Source organism: Leuresthes tenuis, unplaced genomic scaffold (genome assembly GCF_036924035.1).
Source record: "Leuresthes tenuis unplaced genomic scaffold, fLeuTen1.0.hap1 SCAF_22, whole genome shotgun sequence".
In the NCBI taxonomy this organism is placed as follows: domain Eukaryota; kingdom Metazoa; phylum Chordata; class Actinopteri; order Atheriniformes; family Atherinopsidae; genus Leuresthes; species Leuresthes tenuis.
In genome coordinates, this window is record NW_027325376.1 from 1,293,683 (window position 1) to 1,317,089 (window position 23,407).

A 23,407-nucleotide genomic window follows, 5' to 3' on the forward strand; every position below is an offset into this window, starting at 1 on the left:
GAGCATCAGGGCATCGGAGCATCAGAGCATCGTGGTATCAGAGCATCAGGGTATCAGAGCATCAGGGTATCAGAGCATCAGGGTATCGGAGCATCAGGGTATCAGAGCATCAGGGTATCAGAGCATCAGGGTATCGGAGCATCAGGGTATCAGGGTATCAGAGCATCAGGGTATCGGAGCATCAGGGTATCGGAGCATCAGGGTATCAGAGCATCAGGGTATCAGGGTATCGGAGCATCAGGGTATCAGAGCATCAGGGTATCAGGGTATCGGAGCATCAGGGTATCAGAGCATCAGGGTATCGGAGCATCAGGGTATCGGCTTTAGCTCCAGAGATTGGTCTGGTTGTGACGCAGCAGAGCAGCAGAGGAGCAGCACAGAGTGAAAGAACTGAAGTACAGCTGGTGAATACCTCTGGGTGTGATTTCTCTGTTGGAAAACAAAAGCGCGTCAGTCTGTTCCACTGATGTTGGTTTTATGTTCACGGACAAAGAAGAGCTGTAAAACTGGTCTTTCTGCAACACACTGATAATGATCCAGCTCCTCACACGCCTCAGACTGCTCATCACATTCTGACAACAGGTGGGACAAAAATGTGAAGCCCAGCCCAGAAATATCCCAGCCTGGGTTCAGTCAAGTATAGATTAATGGTTTCAGATTCTCTGTTCATTTATGGACCAACTGTCGAGTCGTTGCCTGTTCCAGCATCTCATGAAACCAAAAAGGAAAACAGCAACTTTGGCGAGTCTGGACAAGTTATCATCCTGCAACAAATACCTTCACAGTCAACTGAAAGTTGGCCTGTGAGCGGCAGCTCATCTGCAATATCAGCGCCGGACCTCACAGCAAAACAGTTTCTGACACCCTTCAGAGAAAAATGTCCTCTGCATGAACCAAACGTGTGACGTCATCTTATATCTGGGGCTGTGATGAAAGTGTTTCAGATACGCTGAGAGAACTGAAACTGAACTGAAAGGCTGCAGTGAATGAAAGTGTCCTGATACTGACTGATGAGACGAGAAGAGAAAGATCTCAAAAAGAAGAAGATATACGATTGTATGAAACTGAAAATTAATTAGCCTCCTTAAAGCTGAGGAAACAGAGTTAACACAGTCCACCAGACCAGAAACTGTTTCAGAGGGTAGAACCTTCATCTTATACTATATATATAGATATATATGTGTTATAAAAACATCACATTCATGTCCCGTCAGGCTTGTGGTGCCTCTGAACATCACTCCAGACACACATCCTGGTGAGTAAAGTCCTCACAAAGAGACATATCTGTGTATATCTGTGTGTTCCAACGAAAAACAACCAGACTGGGTTCAGACCTGCGGCGGCAGAAGAAGATCAGCAGAGCTCCCACGTTGCAGAGCAGCGCCACAGGGAACACCAGCAGGTAGGTGAAGGTGTAGGCGCGGTACTTGAACAAATCATCGCGATGGGAACAATTGTGCGTGGACCCATTTACTGTGGTGTTGCTGCTGGTGGTGACCGGAGATGTTGTCTCTATGAAAGAAAGAAAAGACACAACTTTAAAAACATTTCCCCTCAGGAAATAAAACAGGAAATAAGACATGAAATAAGACATGAAATAAGAGGAAATAAGACATGAAATAAGACAGGAAATAAAACAGGAAATAAGACAGGAAATAAGACAGGAAATAAAACATGAAATAAAACAGGAAATAATACAGGAAATAAGACAGGAAATAAGACAGGACATAAAACAGGAAATAAGAGGAAATAAGACATGAAATAAGACAGGAAATAAGACAGGAAATAAGACATGAAATAAGAGGAAATAAGACATGAAATAAGACATGAAATAAGACAGGAAATAAGACAGGAAATAAGACATGAAATAAGAGGAAATAAGACATGAAATAAGACATGAAATAAGACATGAAATAAGACAGGAAATAAAACAGGAAATAAGACAGGAAATAAGACATGAAATAAGACAGGAAATAAGACAGGAAATAAGACAGGAAATAAGACATGAAATAAGACAGGAAATAAGACATGAAATAAGACATGAAATAAGACATGAAATAAGACAGGAAATAAGACATGAAATAAGACAGGAAATAAGACAGGAAATAAAACAGGAAATAAGACAGGAAATAAAACAGGAAATAAGACAGGAAATAAAACAGGAAATAAGACAGGAAATAAGACATGAAATAAGACATGAAATAAGACAGGAAATAAAACAGGAAATAAGACATGAAATAAGACATGAAATAAGACAGGAAATAAAACAGGAAATAAGACAGGAAATAAGACAGGAAATAAAACAGGAAATAAGACATGAAATAAGACAGGAAATAAAACAGGAAATAAGACAGGAAATAAGACAGGAAATAAGACAGGAAATAAGACAGGAAATAAGACAGGAAATAAAACAGGAAATAAGACAGGAAATAAGACATGAAATAAGACATGAAATAAGACAGGAAATAAAACAGGAAATAAGACATGAAATAAGACATGAAATAAGACAGGAAATAAAACAGGAAATAAGACAGGAAATAAAACAGGAAATAAGACAGGAAATAAGACAGGAAATAAAACAGGAAATAAGACAGGAAATAAGACAGGAAATAAGACAGGAAATAAGACAGGAAATAAGACATGAAATAAGACAGGAAATAAAACAGGAAATAAGACAGGAAATAAGACAGGAAATAAGACATGAAATAAGACATGAAATAAGACAGGAAATAAAACAGGAAATAAGACAGGAAATAAAACAGGAAATAAGACATGAAATAAGACAGGAAATAAAACAGGAAATAAGACATGAAATAAGACATGAAATAAGACAGGAAATAAAACAGGAAATAAGACATGAAATAAAACAGGAAATAAGACATGAAATAAGAGAACAGTCAAGAGAAGTTTTTTTTCTGTAAATTCTCTTGATCTTCATTATTTTTTCATGTTTTAATGAGCTTTTGTTTATGCGGTCGGCGCCTTCTAACCGCTGTTTCAGAGAAAGTGTGTTCTGTCCATCATACTGATGACAGGTTAAATACTTCAGCAGCATACCACAGATTTGCAGCTCTACTTCCATGCAGGAGGCGTTAGAATCTCAAAGCCAGCAGCTGACACATTTTAAAGGTCAGTGATCGGGTGGTTCTTTCCTTACTGGTTAGTATCTGTGTTGCATATCTTATTTAACTTATCAATGAGCTGACAAATAAAGATTTATGACCTTTGAACTGTGTTAGAAAGTCCTGCTCAGATTGTTCCTGAACTTCTTTATTAAACCCAGAATTCAAGGTGAGTCCACACCCAGTTCAAGTCTTTATATACAGGATAAACACTGCTGCCAGCTCTCATGAGGGTTGTTTTTGTTGTTCACTTTCAAAGAAGAGGGAAAGCGTTGTAGTTCTAACAGAAGAAAACATTCCTGCAGTTCTTCTGACATGAGACACGACACGATGACTGAACTCTAACAACAAAGTCAAACCACAAAACCAGGAAACAGACTGTGTGTGAAACCAGTTGGTCTGATCTGAACAAAGCTCCCCTGTTTACGGAGGTGGGCCATCAGGTGAGAAGGCCTCTGTTCCTGGACTGGATTTGAATGGCTGTTTAATAACCGCCTGCTTATCTAATGCCATGGAAATGAGTGGCTGGCGTCTCTGTGACTGTGACGTTGTGTAAGAGGCTGATCTTCATGTGAAAGTCGTGCTTCGGCCTCTGAGCTGTGCAGCAGCAGCAAAGCAGCAACACATCTGGTGACATGAACATAGTTTCTGAAGACAGCTGTGAGTCAGCTCCAGCTCTGTGAAGTGTTCCATGGAAAAACCATCCATTAGATAATGTTTGCGTGACCTCTGACCCCAGCGATCAGTGCATGGGGGGGGCAGTTTCCTCTAATGTTGGACTCAGCAGCACGGAGGGACAGAAAGCGAGGCCACCATCACCTTTTAAATTTATTTTGTCTTTGTGCGTCTGTCAGAGTCTCTTTCTGCTTCTTTTAAAGTTTATGGTCATTTTGTGTCTCCATAAAGTCATTTTTGGTCTTTTTGTCGTGACTTTCTGTCTGTTTGTGTCTTTGTGCATCTGTCAGAGTCTCTTTCTGCTTCTTTTAAAGTTTGTGGTCATTTTGTGTCTCCATAAAGTAATTTTTGGTCTTTTTGTCGTGACTTTCTGTCTGTTTGTGTCTTTGTGCGTCTGTCAGAGTCTCTTTCTGCTTCTTTTAAAGTTTGTGGTCATTTTGTGTCTCCATAAAGTCTTTTTTGGTCTTTTTGTCGTGACTTTCTGTCTGTTTGTGTCTTTGTGCGTCTGTCAGAGTCTCTTTCTGCTTCTTTTAAAGTTTATGGTCATTTTGTGTCTCCATAAAGTCATTTTTGGTCTTTTTGTCGTGACTTTCTGTCTGTTTGTGTCTTTGTGCGTCTGTCAGAGTCTCTTTCTGCTTCTTTTAAAGTTTGTGGTCATTTTGTGTCTCCATAAAGTCTTTTTTGGTCTTTTTGTCGTGACTTTCTGTCTGTTTGTGTCTTTGTGCATCTGTCAGAGTCTCTTTCTGCTTCTTTTAAAGTTTATGGTCATTTTGTGTCTCCATAAAGTCATTTTTGGTCTTTTTGTCGTGACTTTCTGTCTGTTTGTGTCTTTGTGCGTCTGTCAGAGTCTCTTTCTGCTTCTTTTAAAGTTTGTGGTCATTTTGTGTCTCCATAAAGTCTTTTTTGGTCTTTTTGTCGTGACTTTCTGTCTGTTTGTGTCTTTGTGCGTCTGTCAGAGTCTTTTTCTGCTTCTTTTAAAGTTTATGGTCATTTTGTGTCTCCATAAAGTCATTTCTGGTCTTTTTGTCGTGACTTTCTGTCTGTTTGTGTCTTTGTGCGTCTGTCAGAGTCTCTTTCTGCTTCTTTTAAAGTTTGTGGTCATTTTGTGTCTCCATAAAGTCATTTCTGGTCTTTTTGTCGTGACTTTCTGTCTGTTTGTGTCTTTGTGCGTCTGTCAGAGTCTCTTTCTGCTTCTTTTAAAGTTTATGGTCATTTTGTGTCTCCATAAAGTCATTTTTGGTCTTTTTGTCGTGACTTTCTGTCTGTGTGTGTCTTTGTGCGTCTGTCAGAGTCTCTTTCTGCTTCTTTTAAAGTTTGTGGTCATTTTGTGTCTCCATAAAGTCATTTCTGGTCTTTTTGTCGTGACTTTCTGTCTGTTTGTGTCTTTCTGTCTGTTTGTGTCTTTGTGCGTCTGTCAGAGTCTCTTTCTGCTTCTTTTAAAGTTTGTGGTCATTTTGTGTCTCCATAAAGTCATTTCTGGTCTTTTTGTCGTGACTTTCTGTCTGTTTGTGTCTTTGTGCGTCTGTCAGAGTCTCTTTCTGCTTCTTTTAAAGTTTGTGGTCATTTTGTGTCTCCATAAAGTCATTTTTGGTCTTTTTGTCGTGACTTTCTGTCTGTTTGTGTCTTTGTGCGTCTGTCAGAGTCTCTTTCTGCTTCTTTTAAACTTTATGGTCATTTTGTGTCTCCATAAAGTCATTTTTGGTCTTTTTGTCGTGACTTTCTGTCTGTTTGTGTGTCTTTGTGCGTCTGTCAGAGTCTCTTTCTGCTTCTTTTAAAGTTTATGGTCATTTTGTGTCTCCATAAAGTCATTTCTGGTCTTTTTGTCGTGACTTTCTGTCTGTTTGTGTCTTTGTGCGTCTGTCAGAGTCTCTTTCTGCTTCTTTTAAAGTTTGTGGTCATTTTGTGTCTCCATAAAGTCATTTTTGGTCTTTTTGTCGTGACTTTCTGTCTGTTTGTGTCTTTGTGCGTCTGTCAGAGTCTCTTTCTGCTTCTTTTAAAGTTTATGGTCATTTTGTGTCTCCATAAAGTCATTTTTGGTCTTTTTGTCGTGACTTTCTGTCTGTTTGTGTGTCTTTGTGCGTCTGTCAGAGTCTCTTTCTGCTTCTTTTAAAGTTTATGGTCATTTTGTGCCTCCATAAAGTCATTTCTGGTCTTTTTGTCGTGACTTTCTGTCTGTTTGTGTGTCTTTGTGCGTCTGTCAGAGTCTCTTTCTGCTTCTTTTAAAGTTTATGGTCATTTTGTGTCTCCATAAAGTCATTTCTGGTCTTTTTGTCGTGACTTTCTGTCTGTTTGTGTGTCTTTGTGCGTCTGTCAGAGTCTCTTTCTGCTTCTTTTAAAGTTTATGGTCATTTTGTGCCTCCATAAAGTCATTTTTGGTCTTTTTGTCGTGACTTTCTGTCTGTTTGTGTCTTTGTGCGTCTGTCAGAGTCTCTTTCTGCTTCTTTTAAAGTTTATGGTCATTTTGTGTCTCCATAAAGTCATTTCTGGTCTTTTTGTCGTGACTTTCTGTCTGTTTGTGTCTTTGTGCGTCTGTCAGAGTCTCTTTCTGCTTCTTTTAAAGTTTATGGTCATTTTGTGTCTCCATAAAGTCATTTTTGGTCTTTTTGTCGTGACTTTCTGTCTGTTTGTGTCTTTGTGCGTCTGTCAGAGTCTCTTTCTGCTTCTTTTAAAGTTTGTGGTCATTTTGTGTCTCCATAAAGTCATTTTTGGTCTTTTTGTCGTGACTTTCTGTCTGTTTGTGTCTTTGTGCGTCTGTCAGAGTCTCTTTCTGCTTCTTTTAAAGTTTATGGTCATTTTGTGTCTCCATAAAGTCATTTTTGGTCTTTTTGTCGTGACTTTCTGTCTGTTTGTGTCTTTGTGCATCTGTCAGAGTCTCTTTCTGCTTCTTTTAAAGTTTGTGGTCATTTTGTGTCTCCATAAAGTCTTTTTTGGTCTTTTTGTCGTGACTTTCTGTCTGTTTGTGTCTTTGTGCGTCTGTCAGAGTCTCTTTCTGCTTCTTTTAAAGTTTATGGTCATTTTGTGCCTCCATAAAGTCATTTTTGGTCTTTTTGTCGTGACTTTCTGTCTGTTTGTGTCTTTGTGCGTCTGTCAGAGTCTCTTTCTGCTTCTTTTAAAGTTTGTGGTCATTTTGTGTCTCCATAAAGTCTTTTTTGGTCTTTTTGTCGTGACTTTCTGTCTGTTTGTGTCTTTGTGCGTCTGTCAGAGTCTCTTTCTGCTTCTTTTAAAGTTTGTGGTCATTTTGTGCCTCCATAAAGTCATTTTTGGTCTTTTTGTCGTGACTTTCTGTCTGTTTGTGTCTTTGTGCGTCTGTCAGAGTCTCTTTCTGCTTCTTTTAAAGTTTATGGTCATTTTGTGTCTCCATAAAGTCATTTCTGGTCTTTTTGTCGTGACTTTCTGTCTGTTTGTGTCTTTGTGCGTCTGTCAGAGTCTCTTTCTGCTTCTTTTAAAGTTTATGGTCATTTTGTGTCTCCATAAAGTCATTTCTGGTCTTTTTGTCGTGACTTTCTGTCTGTTTGTGTCTTTGTGCGTCTGTCAGAGTCTCTTTCTGCTTCTTTTAAAGTTTATGGTCATTTTGTGTCTCCATAAAGTCATTTTTGGTCTTTTTGTCGTGACTTTCTGTCTGTTTGTGTCTTTGTGCGTCTGTCAGAGTCTCTTTCTGCTTCTTTTAAAGTTTATGGTCATTTTGTGTCTCCATAAAGTCATTTTTAGTCTTTTTGTCGTGACTTTCTGTCTGTTTGTGTCTTTGTGCGTCTGTCAGAGTCTCTTTCTGCTTCTTTTAAAGTTTATGGTCATTTTGTGTCTCCATAAAGTCATTTTTAGTCTTTTTGTCGTGACTTTCTGTCTGTTTGTGTCTTTGTGCGTCTGTCAGAGTCTCTTTCTGCTTCTTTTAAAGTTTATGGTCATTTTGTGTCTCCATAAAGTCATTTCTGGTCTTTTTGTCGTGACTTTCTGTCTGTTTGTGTCTTTGTGCGTCTGTCAGAGTCTCTTTCTGCTTCTTTTAAAGTTTATGGTCATTTTGTGCCTCCATAAAGTCATTTTTGGTCTTTTTGTCGTGACTTTCTGTCTGTTTGTGTCTTTGTGCGTCTGTCAGAGTCTCTTTCTGCTTCTTTTAAAGTTTATGGTCATTTTGTGTCTCCATAAAGTCATTTCTGGTCTTTTTGTCGTGACTTTCTGTCTGTTTGTGTCTTTGTGCGTCTGTCAGAGTCTCTTTCTGCTTCTTTTAAAGTTTATGGTCATTTTGTGTCTCCATAAAGTCTTTTTTGGTCTTTTTGTCGTGACTTTCTGTCTGTTTGTGTCTTTGTGCGTCTGTCAGAGTCTCTTTCTGCTTCTTTTAAAGTTTGTGGTCATTTTGTGTCTCCATAAAGTCATTTTTGGTCTTTTTGTCGTGACTTTCTGTCTGTTTGTGTGTCTTTGTGCGTCTGTCAGAGTCTCTTTCTGCTTCTTTTAAAGTTTATGGTCATTTTGTGTCTCCATAAAGTCATTTTTGGTCTTTTTGTCGTGACTTTCTGTCTGTTTGTGTGTCTTTGTGCGTCTGTCAGAGTCTCTTTCTGCTTCTTTTAAAGTTTATGGTCATTTTGTGTCTCCATAAAGTCATTTCTGGTCTTTTTGTCGTGACTTTCTGTCTGTTTGTGTCTTTGTGCGTCTGTCAGAGTCTCTTTCTGCTTCTTTTAAAGTTTATGGTCATTTTGTGTCTCCATAAAGTCATTTTTGGTCTTTTTGTCGTGACTTTCTGTCTGTTTGTGTCTTTGTGCGTCTGTCAGAGTCTCTTTCTGCTTCTTTTAAAGTTTATGGTCATTTTGTGTCTCCATAAAGTCATTTTTGGTCTTTTTGTCGTGACTTTCTGTCTGTTTGTGTCTTTGTGCGTCTGTCAGAGTCTCTTTCTGCTTCTTTTAAAGTTTATGGTCATTTTGTGTCTCCATAAAGTCATTTCTGGTCTTTTTGTCGTGACTTTCTGTCTGTTTGTGTCTTTGTGCGTCTGTCAGAGTCTCTTTCTGCTTCTTTTAAAGTTTATGGTCATTTTGTGTCTCCATAAAGTCATTTTTGGTCTTTTTGTCGTGACTTTCTGTCTGTTTGTGTGTCTTTGTGCGTCTGTCAGAGTCTCTTTCTGCTTCTTTTAAAGTTTATGGTCATTTTGTGTCTCCATAAAGTCATTTTTGGTCTTTTTGTCGTGACTTTCTGTCTGTTTGTGTGTCTTTGTGCGTCTGTCAGAGTCTCTTTCTGCTTCTTTTAAAGTTTATGGTCATTTTGTGCCTCCATAAAGTCATTTCTGGTCTTTTTGTCGTGACTTTCTGTCTGTTTGTGTCTTTGTGTGTCTGTCAGAGTCTCTTTCTGCTTCTTTTAAAGTTTATGGTCATTTTGTGTCTCCATAAAGTCATTTTTGGTCTTTTTGTCGTGACTTTCTGTCTGTTTGTGTCTTTGTGCGTCTGTCAGAGTCTCTTTCTGCTTCTTTTAAAGTTTGTGGTCATTTTGTGTCTCCATAAAGTCATTTTTGGTCTTTTTGTCGTGACTTTCTGTCTGTTTGTGTCTTTTTGCGTCTGTCAGAGTCTCTTTCTGCTTCTTTTAAAGTTTGTGGTCATTTTGTGTCTCCATAAAGTCATTTTTGGTCTTTTTGTCGTGACTTTCTGTCTGTTTGTGTGTGTTGTGCGTCTGTCAGAGTCTCTTTCTGCTTCTTTTAAAGTTTATGGTCATTTTGTGTCTCCATAAAGTCATTTTTGGTCTTTTTGTCGTGACTTTCTGTCTGTTTGTGTGTCTTTGTGCGTCTGTCAGAGTCTCTTTCTGCTTCTTTTAAAGTTTGTGGTCATTTTGTGTCTCCATAAAGTCATTTCTGGTCTTTTTGTCGTGACTTTCTGTCTGTTTGTGTGTCTTTGTGCGTCTGTCAGAGTCTCTTTCTGCTTCTTTTAAAGTTTATGGTCATTTTGTGTCTCCATAAAGTCATTTTTGGTCTTTTTGTCGTGACTTTCTGTCTGTTTGTGTCTTTGTGCGTCTGTCAGAGTCTCTTTCTGCTTCTTTTAAAGTTTATGGTCATTTTGTGTCTCCATAAAGTCATTTCTGGTCTTTTTGTCGTGACTTTCTGTCTGTTTGTGTCTTTGTGCGTCTGTCAGAGTCTCTTTCTGCTTCTTTTAAAGTTTATGGTCATTTTGTGTCTCCATAAAGTCATTTCTGGTCTTTTTGTCGTAACTTTCTGTCTGTTTGTGTCTTTGTGCGTCTGTCAGAGTCTCTTTCTGCTTCTTTTAAAGTTTATGGTCATTTTGTGTCTCCATAAAGTCATTTTTGGTCTTTTTGTCGTAACTTTCTGTCTGTTTGTGTCTTTGTGCGTCTGTCAGAGTCTCTTTCTGCTTCTTTTAAAGTTTATGGTCATTTTGTGTCTCCATAAAGTCATTTTTGGTCTTTTTGTCGTGACTTTCTGTCTGTTTGTGTCTTTGTGCGTCTGTCAGAGTCTCTTTCTGCTTCTTTTAAAGTTTATGGTCATTTTGTGTCTCCATAAAGTCATTTTTGGTCTTTTTGTCGTGACTTTCTGTCTGTTTGTGTCTTTGTGCGTCTGTCAGAGTCTCTTTCTGCTTCTTTTAAAGTTTATGGTCATTTTGTGCCTCCATAAAGTCATTTTTGGTCTTTTTGTCGTGACTTTCTGTCTGTTTGTGTCTTTGTGCGTCTGTCAGAGTCTCTTTCTGCTTCTTTTAAAGTTTATGGTCATTTTGTGTCTCCATAAAGTCATTTCTGGTCTTTTTGTCGTGACTTTCTGTCTGTTTGTGTCTTTGTGCGTCTGTCAGAGTCTCTTTCTGCTTCTTTTAAAGTTTATGGTCATTTTGTGTCTCCATAAAGTCATTTTTGGTCTTTTTGTCGTGACTTTCTGTCTGTTTGTGTCTTTGTGCGTCTGTCAGAGTCTCTTTCTGCTTCTTTTAAAGTTTATGGTCATTTTGTGTCTCCATAAAGTCATTTTTGGTCTTTTTGTCGTGACTTTCTGTCTGTTTGTGTCTTTGTGCGTCTGTCAGAGTCTCTTTCTGCTTCTTTTAAAGTTTATGGTCATTTTGTGTCTCCATAAAGTCATTTTTGGTCTTTTTGTCGTGACTTTCTGTCTGTTTGTGTCTTTGTGCGTCTGTCAGAGTCTCTTTCTGCTTCTTTTAAAGTTTATGGTCATTTTGTGTCTCCATAAAGTCATTTTTGGTCTTTTTGTCGTGACTTTCTGTCTGTTTGTGTCTTTGTGCGTCTGTCAGAGTCTCTTTCTGCTTCTTTTAAAGTTTATGGTCATTTTGTGTCTCCATAAAGTCATTTCTGGTCTTTTTGTCGTGACTTTCTGTCTGTTTGTGTCTTTGTGCGTCTGTCAGAGTCTCTTTCTGCTTCTTTTAAAGTTTGTGGTCATTTTGTGTCTCCATAAAGTCATTTCTGGTCTTTTTGTCGTGACTTTCTGTCTGTTTGTGTCTTTGTGCGTCTGTCAGAGTCTCTTTCTGCTTCTTTTAAAGTTTGTGGTCATTTTGTGTCTCCATAAAGTCATTTTTGGTCTTTTTGTCGTGACTTTCTGTCTGTTTGTGTCTTTGTGCGTCTGTCAGAGTCTCTTTCTGCTTCTTTTAAAGTTTGTGGTCATTTTGTGCCTCCATAAAGTCATTTCTGGTCTTTTTGTCGTGACTTTCTGTCTGTTTGTGTCTTTGTGCGTTTGTCAGAGTCTCTTTCTGCTTCTTTTAAAGTTTATGGTCATTTTGTGTCTCCATAAAGTCATTTTTGGTCTTTTTGTCGTGACTTTCTGTCTGTTTGTGTCTTTGTGCGTCTGTCAGAGTCTCTTTCTGCTTCTTTTAAAGTTTGTGGTCATTTTGTGTCTCCATAAAGTCATTTTTTGGTCTTTTTGTCGTGACTTTCTGTCTGTTTGTGTCTTTGTGCGTCTGTCAGAGTCTCTTTCTGCTTCTTTTAAAGTTTATGGTCATTTTGTGTCTCCATAAAGTCATTTTTGGTCTTTTTGTCGTGACTTTCTGTCTGTTTGTGTCTTTGTGCGTCTGTCAGAGTCTCTTTCTGCTTCTTTTAAAGTTTATGGTCATTTTGTGTCTCCATAAAGTCATTTCTGGTCTTTTTGTCGTGACTTTCTGTCTGTTTGTGTCTTTGTGCGTCTGTCAGAGTCTCTTTCTGCTTCTTTTAAAGTTTGTGGTCATTTTGTGTCTCCATAAAGTCATTTCTGGTCTTTTTGTCGTGACTTTCTGTCTGTTTGTGTCTTTGTGCGTCTGTCAGAGTCTCTTTCTGCTTCTTTTAAAGTTTGTGGTCATTTTGTGTCTCCATAAAGTCATTTTTGGTCTTTTTGTCGTGACTTTCTGTCTGTTTGTGTCTTTGTGCGTCTGTCAGAGTCTCTTTCTGCTTCTTTTAAAGTTTGTGGTCATTTTGTGCCTCCATAAAGTCATTTCTGGTCTTTTTGTCGTGACTTTCTGTCTGTTTGTGTCTTTGTGCGTTTGTCAGAGTCTCTTTCTGCTTCTTTTAAAGTTTATGGTCATTTTGTGTCTCCATAAAGTCATTTTTGGTCTTTTTGTCGTGACTTTCTGTCTGTTTGTGTCTTTGTGCGTCTGTCAGAGTCTCTTTCTGCTTCTTTTAAAGTTTATGGTCATTTTGTGCCTCCATAAAGTCATTTTTGGTCTTTTTGTCGTGACTTTCTGTCTGTTTGTGTCTTTGTGCGTCTGTCAGAGTCTCTTTCTGCTTCTTTTAAAGTTTATGGTCATTTTGTGTCTCCATAAAGTCATTTTTGGTCTTTTTGTCGTGACTTTCTGTCTGTTTGTGTCTTTGTGCGTCTGTCAGAGTCTCTTTCTGCTTCTTTTAAAGTTTATGGTCATTTTGTGTCTCCATAAAGTCATTTTTGGTCTTTTTGTCGTGACTTTCTGTCTGTTTGTGTCTTTGTGCGTCTGTCAGAGTCTCTTTCTGCTTCTTTTAAAGTTTATGGTCATTTTGTGCCTCCATAAAGTCATTTTTGGTCTTTTTGTCGTGACTTTCTGTCTGTTTGTGTCTTTTTGCGTCTGTCAGAGTCTCTTTCTGCTTCTTTTAAAGTTTGTGGTCATTTTGTGTCTCCATAAAGTCATTTTTGGTCTTTTTGTCGTGACTTTCTGTCTGTTTGTGTGTGTTGTGCGTCTGTCAGAGTCTCTTTCTGCTTCTTTTAAAGTTTATGGTCATTTTGTGTCTCCATAAAGTCATTTTTGGTCTTTTTGTCGTGACTTTCTGTCTGTTTGTGTGTCTTTGTGCGTCTGTCAGAGTCTCTTTCTGCTTCTTTTAAAGTTTATGGTCATTTTGTGTCTCCATAAAGTCATTTTTGGTCTTTTTGTCGTGACTTTCTGTCTGTTTGTGTCTTTGTGCGTCTGTCAGAGTCTCTTTCTGCTTCTTTTAAAGTTTATGGTCATTTTGTGTCTCCATAAAGTCATTTCTGGTCTTTTTGTCGTGACTTTCTGTCTGTTTGTGTGTCTTTGTGCGTCTGTCAGAGTCTCTTTCTGCTTCTTTTAAAGTTTATGGTCATTTTGTGTCTCCATAAAGTCATTTTTGGTCTTTTTGTCGTGACTTTCTGTCTGTTTGTGTCTTTGTGCGTCTGTCAGAGTCTCTTTCTGCTTCTTTTAAAGTTTATGGTCATTTTGTGTCTCCATAAAGTCATTTCTGGTCTTTTTGTCGTGACTTTCTGTCTGTTTGTGTCTTTGTGCGTCTGTCAGAGTCTCTTTCTGCTTCTTTTAAAGTTTATGGTCATTTTGTGTCTCCATAAAGTCATTTCTGGTCTTTTTGTCGTAACTTTCTGTCTGTTTGTGTCTTTGTGCGTCTGTCAGAGTCTCTTTCTGCTTCTTTTAAAGTTTATGGTCATTTTGTGTCTCCATAAAGTCATTTTTGGTCTTTTTGTCGTAACTTTCTGTCTGTTTGTGTCTTTGTGCGTCTGTCAGAGTCTCTTTCTGCTTCTTTTAAAGTTTATGGTCATTTTGTGTCTCCATAAAGTCATTTTTGGTCTTTTTGTCGTGACTTTCTGTCTGTTTGTGTCTTTGTGCGTCTGTCAGAGTCTCTTTCTGCTTCTTTTAAAGTTTATGGTCATTTTGTGTCTCCATAAAGTCATTTTTGGTCTTTTTGTCGTGACTTTCTGTCTGTTTGTGTCTTTGTGCGTCTGTCAGAGTCTCTTTCTGCTTCTTTTAAAGTTTATGGTCATTTTGTGCCTCCATAAAGTCATTTTTGGTCTTTTTGTCGTGACTTTCTGTCTGTTTGTGTCTTTGTGCGTCTGTCAGAGTCTCTTTCTGCTTCTTTTAAAGTTTATGGTCATTTTGTGTCTCCATAAAGTCATTTCTGGTCTTTTTGTCGTGACTTTCTGTCTGTTTGTGTGTCTTTGTGCGTCTGTCAGAGTCTCTTTCTGCTTCTTTTAAAGTTTATGGTCATTTTGTGTCTCCATAAAGTCATTTTTGGTCTTTTTGTCGTGACTTTCTGTCTGTTTGTGTCTTTGTGCGTCTGTCAGAGTCTCTTTCTGCTTCTTTTAAAGTTTATGGTCATTTTGTGTCTCCATAAAGTCATTTTTGGTCTTTTTGTCGTGACTTTCTGTCTGTTTGTGTCTTTGTGCGTCTGTCAGAGTCTCTTTCTGCTTCTTTTAAAGTTTATGGTCATTTTGTGTCTCCATAAAGTCATTTTTGGTCTTTTTGTCGTGACTTTCTGTCTGTTTGTGTCTTTGTGCGTCTGTCAGAGTCTCTTTCTGCTTCTTTTAAAGTTTATGGTCATTTTGTGTCTCCATAAAGTCATTTTTGGTCTTTTTGTCGTGACTTTCTGTCTGTTTGTGTGTCTTTGTGTGTCTGTCAGAGTCTCTTTCTGCTTCTTTTAAAGTTTATGGTCATTTTGTGTCTCCATAAAGTCATTTTTGGTCTTTTTGTCGTGACTTTCTGTCTGTTTGTGTCTTTGTGCGTCTGTCAGAGTCTCTTTCTGCTTCTTTTAAAGTTTATGGTCATTTTGTGTCTCCATAAAGTCATTTTTGGTCTTTTTGTCGTGACTTTCTGTCTGTTTGTGTCTTTGTGCGTCTGTCAGAGTCTCTTTCTGCTTCTTTTAAAGTTTATGGTCATTTTGTGTCTCCATAAAGTCATTTTTGGTCTTTTTGTCGTGACTTTCTGTCTGTTTGTGTCTTTGTGCGTCTGTCAGAGTCTCTTTCTGCTTCTTTTAAAGTTTATGGTCATTTTGTGTCTCCATAAAGTCATTTTTGGTCTTTTTGTCGTGACTTTCTGTCTGTTTGTGTCTTTGTGCGTCTGTCAGAGTCTCTTTCTGCTTCTTTTAAAGTTTGTGGTCATTTTGTGTCTCCATAAAGTCATTTTTGGTCTTTTTGTCGTGACTTTCTGTCTGTTTGTGTCTTTGTGCGTCTGTCAGAGTCTCTTTCTGCTTCTTTTAAAGTTTGTGGTCATTTTGTGTCTCCATAAAGTCATTTTTGGTCTTTTTGTCGTGACTTTCTGTCTGTTTGTGTCTTTGTGCGTCTGTCAGAGTCTCTTTCTGCTTCTTTTAAAGTTTGTGGTCATTTTGTGTCTCCATAAAGTCATTTCTGGTCTTTTTGTCGTGACTTTCTGTCTGTTTGTGTCTTTGTGCGTCTGTCAGAGTCTCTTTCTGCTTCTTTTAAAGTTTATGGTCATTTTGTGTCTCCATAAAGTCATTTCTGGTCTTTTTGTCGTGACTTTCTGTCTGTTTGTGTCTTTGTGCGTCTGTCAGAGTCTCTTTCTGCTTCTTTTAAAGTTTGTGGTCATTTTGTGTCTCCATAAAGTCATTTCTGGTCTTTTTGTCGTGACTTTCTGTCTGTTTGTGTCTTTGTGCGTCTGTCAGAGTCTCTTTCTGCTTCTTTTAAAGTTTGTGGTCATTTTGTGTCTCCATAAAGTCATTTTTGGTCTTTTTGTCGTGACTTTCTGTCTGTTTGTGTCTTTGTGCGTCTGTCAGAGTCTCTTTCTGCTTCTTTTAAAGTTTGTGGTCATTTTGTGTCTCCATAAAGTCATTTCTGGTCTTTTTGTCGTGACTTTCTGTCTGTTTGTGTCTTTGTGCGTCTGTCAGAGTCTCTTTCTGCTTCTTTTAAAGTTTGTGGTCATTTTGTGTCTCCATAAAGTCATTTTTGGTCTTTTTGTCGTGACTTTCTGTCTGTTTGTGTCTTTGTGCGTCTGTCAGAGTCTCTTTCTGCTTCTTTTAAAGTTTGTGGTCATTTTGTGTCTCCATAAAGTCATTTCTGGTCTTTTTGTCGTGACTTTCTGTCTGTTTGTGTCTTTGTGCGTCTGTCAGAGTCTCTTTCTGCTTCTTTTAAAGTTTATGGTCATTTTGTGTCTCCATAAAGTCATTTCTGGTCTTTTTGTCGTGACTTTCTGTCTGTTTGTGTCTTTGTGCGTCTGTCAGAGTCTCTTTCTGCTTCTTTTAAAGTTTATGGTCATTTTGTGTCTCCATAAAGTCATTTCTGGTCTTTTTGTCGTGACTTTCTGTCTGTTTGTGTCTTTGTGCGTCTGTCAGAGTCTCTTTCTGCTTCTTTTAAAGTTTATGGTCATTTTGTGTCTCCATAAAGTCATTTTTGGTCTTTTTGTCGTGACTTTCTGTCTGTTTGTGTCTTTGTGCGTCTGTCAGAGTCTCTTTCTGCTTCTTTTAAAGTTTGTGGTCATTTTGTGTCTCCATAAAGTCATTTTTGGTCTTTTTGTCGTGACTTTCTGTCTGTTTGTGTCTTTGTGCGTCTGTCAGAGTCTCTTTCTGCTTCTTTTAAAGTTTGTGGTCATTTTGTGCCTCCATAAAGTCATTTCTGGTCTTTTTGTCGTGACTTTCTGTCTGTGTGTGTCTTTGTGCGTCTGTCAGAGTCTCTTTCTGCTTCTTTTAAAGTTTATGGTCATTTTGTGTCTCCATAAAGTCATTTTTGGTCTTTTTGTCGTGACTTTCTGTCTGTTTGTGTCTTTGTGCGTCTGTCAGAGTCTCTTTCTGCTTCTTTTAAAGTTTATGGTCATTTTGTGTCTCCATAAAGTCATTTTTGGTCTTTTTGTCGTGACTTTCTGTCTGTTTGTGTCTTTGTGCGTCTGTCAGAGTCTCTTTCTGCTTCTTTTAAAGTTTATGGTCATTTTGTGTCTCCATAAAGTCATTTTTGGTCTTTTTGTCGTGACTTTCTGTCTGTTTGTGTCTTTGTGCGTCTGTCAGAGTCTCTTTCTGCTTCTTTTAAAGTTTATGGTCATTTTGTGTCTCCATAAAGTCATTTTTGGTCTTTTTGTCGTGACTTTCTGTCTGTTTGTGTCTTTGTGCGTCTGTCAGAGTCTCTTTCTGCTTCTTTTAAAGTTTATGGTCATTTTGTGTCTCCATAAAGTCATTTCTGGTCTTTTTGTCGTGACTTTCTGTCTGTTTGTGTCTTTGTGCGTCTGTCAGAGTCTCTTTCTGCTTCTTTTAAAGTTTATGGTCATTTTGTGTCTCCATAAAGTCATTTCTGGTCTTTTTGTCGTGACTTTCTGTCTGTTTGTGTCTTTGTGCGTCTGTCAGAGTCTCTTTCTGCTTCTTTTAAAGTTTATGGTCATTTTGTGCCTCCATAAAGTCATTTTTGGTCTTTTTGTCGTGACTTTCTGTCTGTTTGTGTCTTTGTGCGTCTGTCAGAGTCTCTTTCTGCTTCTTTTAAAGTTTATGGTCATTTTGTGTCTCCATAAAGTCATTTTTGGTCTTTTTGTCGTGACTTTCTGTCTGTTTGTGTCTTTGTGCGTCTGTCAGAGTCTCTTTCTGCTTCTTTTAAAGTTTATGGTCATTTTGTGTCTCCATAAAGTCATTTTTGGTCTTTTTGTCGTGACTTTCTGTCTGTTTGTGTCTTTGTGCGTCTGTCAGAGTCTCTTTCTGCTTCTTTTAAAGTTTGTGGTCATTTTGTGTCTCCATAAAGTCATTTTTGGTCTTTTTGTCGTGACTTTCTGTCTGTTTGTGTCTTTGTGCGTCTGTCAGAGTCTCTTTCTGCTTCTTTTAAAGTTTATGGTCATTTTGTGTCTCCATAAAGTCTTTTTTGGTCTTTTTGTCGTGACTTTCTGTCTGTTTGTGTCTTTGTGCGTCTGTCAGAGTCTCTTTCTGCTTCTTTTAAAGTTTGTGGTCATTTTGTGTCTCCATAAAGTCATTTTTGGTCTTTTTGTCGTGACTTTCTGTCTGTTTGTGTCTTTGTGCGTCTGTCAGAGTCTCTTTCTGCTTCTTTTAAAGTTTGTGGTCATTTTGTGCCTCCATAAAGTCATTTCTGGTCTTTTTGTCGTGACTTTCTGTCTGTTTGTGTCTTTGTGCGTCTGTCAGAGTCTCTTTCTGCTTCTTTTAAAGTTTATGGTCATTTTGTGTCTCCATAAAGTCATTTTTGGTCTTTTTGTCGTGACTTTCTGTCTGTTTGTGTCTTTGTGCGTCTGTCAGAGTCTCTTTCTGCTTCTTTTAAAGTTTATGGTCATTTTGTGTCTCCATAAAGTCATTTTTGGTCTTTTTGTCGTGACTTTCTGTCTGTTTGTGTCTTTGTGCGTCTGTCAGAGTCTCTTTCTGCTTCTTTTAAAGTTTATGGTCATTTTGTGTCTCCATAAAGTCATTTTTGGTCTTTTTGTCGTGACTTTCTGTCTGTTTGTGTCTTTGTGCGTCTGTCAGAGTCTCTTTCTGCTTCTTTTAAAGTTTATGGTCATTTTGTGTCTCCATAAAGTCATTTTTGGTCTTTTTGTCGTGACTTTCTGTCTGTTTGTGTCTTTGTGCGTCTGTCAGAGTCTCTTTCTGCTTCTTTTAAAGTTTATGGTCATTTTGTGCCTCCATAAAGTCATTTTTGGTCTTTTTGTCGTGACTTTCTGTCTGTTTGTGTCTTTTTGCGTCTGTCAGAGTCTCTTTCTGCTTCTTTTAAAGTTTGTGGTCATTTTGTGTCTCCATAAAGTCATTTTTGGTCTTTTTGTCGTGACTTTCTGTCTGTTTGTGTCTTTGTGCGTCTGTCAGAGTCTCTTTCTGCTTCTTTTAAAGTTTGTGGTCATTTTGTGTCTCCATAAAGTCATTTTTGGTCTTTTTGTCGTGACTTTCTGTCTGTTTGTGTCTTTGTGCGTCTGTCAGAGTCTCTTTCTGCTTCTTTTAAAGTTTGTGGTCATTTTGTGTCTCCATAAAGTCATTTCTGGTCTTTTTGTCGTGACTTTCTGTCTGTTTGTGTGTGTTGTGCGTCTGTCAGAGTCTCTTTCTGCTTCTTTTAAAGTTTATGGTCATTTTGTGTCTCCATAAAGTCATTTTTGGTCTTTTTGTCGTGACTTTCTGTCTGTTTGTGTCTTTGTGCGTCTGTCAGAGTCTCTTTCTGCTTCTTTTAAAGTTTATGGTCATTTTGTGTCTCCATAAAGTCATTTTTGGTCTTTTTGTCGTGACTTTCTGTCTGTTTGTGTCTTTGTGCGTCTGTCAGAGTCTCTTTCTGCTTCTTTTAAAGTTTATGGTCATTTTGTGTCTCCATAAAGTCTTTTTTGGTCTTTTTGTCGTGACTTTCTGTCTGTTTGTGTCTTTGTGCGTCTGTCAGAGTCTCTTTCTGCTTCTTTTAAAGTTTATGGTCATTTTGTGTCTCCATAAAGTCATTTTTAGTCTTTTTGTCGTGACTTTCTGTCTGTTTGTGTCTTTGTGCGTCTGTCAGAGTCTCTTTCTGCTTCTTTTAAAGTTTGTGGTCATTTTGTGCCTCCATAAAGTCATTTTTGGTCTTTTTGTCGTGACTTTCTGTCTGTTTGTGTGTCTTTGTGCGTCTGTCAGAGTCTCTTTCTGCTTCTTTTAAAGTTTATGGTCATTTTGTGCCTCCATAAAGTCATTTTTGGTCTTTTTGTCGTGACTTTCTGTCTGTTTGTGTCTTTGTGCGTCTGTCAGAGTCTCTTTCTGCTTCTTTTAAAGTTTATGGTCATTTTGTGTCTCCATAAAGTCATTTTTGGTCTTTTTGTCGTGACTTTCTGTCTGTTTGTGTCTTTGTGCGTCTGTCAGAGTCTCTTTCTGCTTCTTTTAAAGTTTATGGTCATTTTGTGTCTCCATAAAGTCATTTTTGGTCTTTTTGTCGTGACTTTCTGTCTGTTTGTGTCTTTGTGCGTCTGTCAGAGTCTCTTTCTGCTTCTTTTAAAGTTTATGGTCATTTTGTGCCTCCATAAAGTCATTTTTGGTCTTTTTGTCGTGACTTTCTGTCTGTTTGTGTCTTTGTGCGTCTGTCAGAGTCTCTTTCTGCTTCTTTTAAACTTTATGGTCATTTTGTGTCTCCATAAAGTCATTTTTGGTCTTTTTGTCGTGACTTTCTGTCTGTTTGTGTGTCTTTGTGCGTCTGTCAGAGTCTCTTTCTGCTTCTTTTAAAGTTTATGGTCATTTTGTGTCTCCATAAAGTCATTTTTGGTCTTTTTGTCGTGACTTTCTGTCTGTTTGTGTCTTTGTGCGTCTGTCAGAGTCTCTTTCTGCTTCTTTTAAAGTTTATGGTCATTTTGTGTCTCCATAAAGTCATTTTTGGTCTTTTTGTCGTGACTTTCTGTCTGTTTGTGTGTCTTTGTGTGTCTGTCAGAGTCTCTTTCTGCTTCTTTTAAAGTTTGTGGTCATTTTGTGTCTCCATAAAGTCATTTTTGGTCTTTTTGTCGTGACTTTCTGTCTGTTTGTGTGTCTTTGTGTGTCTGTCAGAGTCTCTTTCTGCTTCTTTTAAAGTTTGTGGTCATTTTGTGTCTCCATAAAGTCATTTTTGGTCTTTTTGTCGTGACTTTCTGTCTGTTTGTGTGTCTTTGTGTGTCTGTCAGAGTCTCTTTCTGCTTCTTTTAAAGTTTGTAGTCATTTTGTGTCTCCATAAAGTCATTTTTGGTCTTTTTGTCGTGACTTTCTGTCTGTTTGTGTCTTTGTGCGTCTGTCAGAGTCTCTTTCTGCTTCTTTTAAAGTTTATGGTCATTTTGTGTCTCCATAAAGTCATTTTTGGTCTTTTTGTCGTGACTTTCTGTCTGTTTGTGTGTCTTTGTGTGTCTGTCAGAGTCTCTTTCTGCTTCTTTTAAAGTTTGTGGTCATTTTGTGTCTCCATAAAGTCATTTTTGGTCTTTTTGTCGTGACTTTCTGTCTGTTTGTGTGTCTTTGTGTGTCTGTCAGAGTCTCTTTCTGCTTCTTTTAAAGTTTGTAGTCATTTTGTGTCTCCATAAAGTCATTTTTGGTCTTTTTGTCGTGACTTTCTGTCTGTTTGTGTGTCTTTGTGTGTCTGTCAGAGTCTCTTTCTGCTTCTTTTAAAGTTTGTAGTCATTTTGTGTCTCCATAAAGTCATTTTTGGTCTTTTTGTCGTGACTTTCTGTCTGTTTGTGTCTTTGTGCGTCTGTCAGAGTCTCTTTCTGCTTCTTTTAAAGTTTATGGTCATTTTGTGTCTCCATAAAGTCATTTTGTCGTGTCTTTTTGCATCTTTGTGTTAGTTTTGCTCGTTTTCGGGCTCATTTTTGTGTGTCTTTGTCAGCTTTCTGTCTCCTCTCTCTCTTGTGTGTCTCTCCATCTCTACTTTTTAAACTTGTTATTTTATCTCTGTGTTCATCTCTGCTGCTGTTGTCATGTTTCTGTCTCAGTGTTTCGGACATTTTGTGTTTCTTGAAGCTGTTCTTTTTCTTGCAGCCAATGGTTTAGTGTCTCCGTGTCATTATGATCATTTCCTTTGTGAAGTTGTCTTCACTTTTGTCTCTGTCTGTATGTTATTTTTCATGGTTATAATTCTAGATTTTGGTGTGTTTTATCTAATCTTTTGCGTCTTTTAACCCACAGAAAATCACCGTTTTACAGCCAGCTTTGATTCCTCCTCAGCGCCTGACAAAGACACTTAATCTTAATCTTAATCCTGTTTAATCTAGAGCTATGAGGTTGCTAATGAACAGTGCAAACAGAGCTGCAGCAGGATCCCACTTAAAGCAGTTTTAGACTAACCGATTAAGCCCTGATGTAGCAGTAAACACTGGAGGACCTGAGCCTAACTCCATGTAAGGCTGTCGGAGACGTTGTACAGATCTTAATCTGAGCTGAACTCCCTCAAACATCGACTGCAGTAACACGTCTTATCATAAAAGCTGACACTCACCATTCATCTCGTCTTTATGTCTCCGTGGCTCATTAATCCACTCAGCCGTGTGCTCATCTGCCCTTTTTCCCCAGCTGCTCCTCAGACACTGTTAGCGGGTGTGTTGGCTTTCCCTGGAAGTAGGCGTACACTCACATTCATAAACTGGGCCGAGAGCCAACGCACTCTAAACGGTTCTCTGAGCCTCTCAGAGCAGAGATAACTCCCTCATTCACCTGAACATCAGGTTTCCTGAGAAACAGCAACATGCACCCTGAGAGGAAACCGTTTCTTTCTGAAGGAAGGTGGTCCTAGAAACCTGCTTTAAGTGTGAGTTAAAGGACATATCCTGGTCAGAAATAGATCCAAGGCTCTTATAGTGGTACAAAAGGTCGAGGTGATGTCATCCAGCTGTGGACTTCATAAGCACCTGAGGAAGGAGGACGGCACACACACGTCCTCCTGTCAAAAACGTCTTTATTCAGACTGACAGATGCTGAATCGAATGTTTCATCAGACACTGAACAGGAAAGAGGCCTTCAGTCCGTCCACAGCAGCCACTGTGATCCGAAAACCTGGATTCATTTCTACTCTCTGCTCTCAGATGGATGGAAATACGCAGCTTTACCAAAACAAAAAGGTTTCTCAGACTCTGGGAGTCTCTGATGTTTGTGGAGTTTCCTCCATCGGCCCCAAATATCCTCACTTCATGACTCCAGACATATTCCCACCGCTGCTGAAGACTCAGCTGCCCCACTTGGCTTTTCACCCAGAGAGAATGACTATGAATAGATCATTTTGTTCTGCTCTTGTCTTTTATTGTTTATTATTTCTATTCATGGTGTTTGCACGCACGCCTCCTCGTGCACTGGTTAGTCTGCCACCGAGCAGCGAGGCTCATTACAGACCTTAAAACTCACAGGTTGGATGTTCAAACACTGGAACATTCTCATTCATAAAGATGGTCTTTTACCATCCTATAGACAGACTGCTGGGACGCGCCGCCCTCTGAGCAGCAGAACCGGCTCCAAACTGCTGGGACGCGCCGCCCTCTGAGCAGCGGAACCGGCTCCAAACTGCTGGGACGCGCCGCCATTTGAGCAGTGGAACCGGCTCCAAACTGCTGGGACGCGCCGCCATTTGAGCAGTGGAACCGGCTCCAAACTGCCGGGATGCGCCGCCCTCTGAGCAGCAGAACCGGCTCCAAACTGCTGGGACGCGCCGCCATTTGAGCAGTGGAACCGGCTCCAAACTGCTGGGACGCGCCGCCATTTGAGCGCGGAACCGGCTCCAAACTGCTGGGACGCGCCGCCATTTGAGCGCGGAACCGGCTCCAAACTGCCGGGATGCGCCGCCATTTGAGCAGTGGAACCGGCTCCAAACTGCTGGGACGCGCCGCCCTCTGAGCAGCAGAACCGGCTCCAAACTGCTGGGATGCTCCGCCATTTGAGCAGTGGAACCGGCTCCAAACTGCCGGGACGCGCCGCCCTCTGAGCAGCAGAACCGGCTCCAAACTGCTGGGACGCGCCGCCATTTGAGCAGTGGAACCGGCTCCAAACTCCTGGGACGCGCCGCCATTTGAGCAGTGGAACCGGCTCCAAACTGCTGGGACGCGCCGCCATTTGAGCAGTGGAACCGGCTCCAAACTCCTGGGACGCGCCGCCAT

The 23,407-nt window shown here is 39.1% G+C and overlaps 1 protein-coding gene across 1 annotated transcript in view; it reads right to left on the reverse strand.

The window, feature by feature from the left end:
- LOC140282320 (cysteinyl leukotriene receptor 1-like) overlaps positions 1-23,407 on the reverse strand; it is a 33,551-nt gene extending 10,144 nt beyond the window's left edge. The window contains exons 1-3 of the mRNA XM_072376901.1: positions 22,715-23,407; positions 21,763-21,850; positions 1,335-1,512 (exon numbers count right to left, since the gene is read on the reverse strand). Coding sequence (XP_072233002.1) covers positions 1,335-1,512; positions 21,763-21,850; positions 22,715-23,407 — 959 coding nt within the window. The remainder of the gene's footprint in view (positions 1-1,334; positions 1,513-21,762; positions 21,851-22,714) is intronic.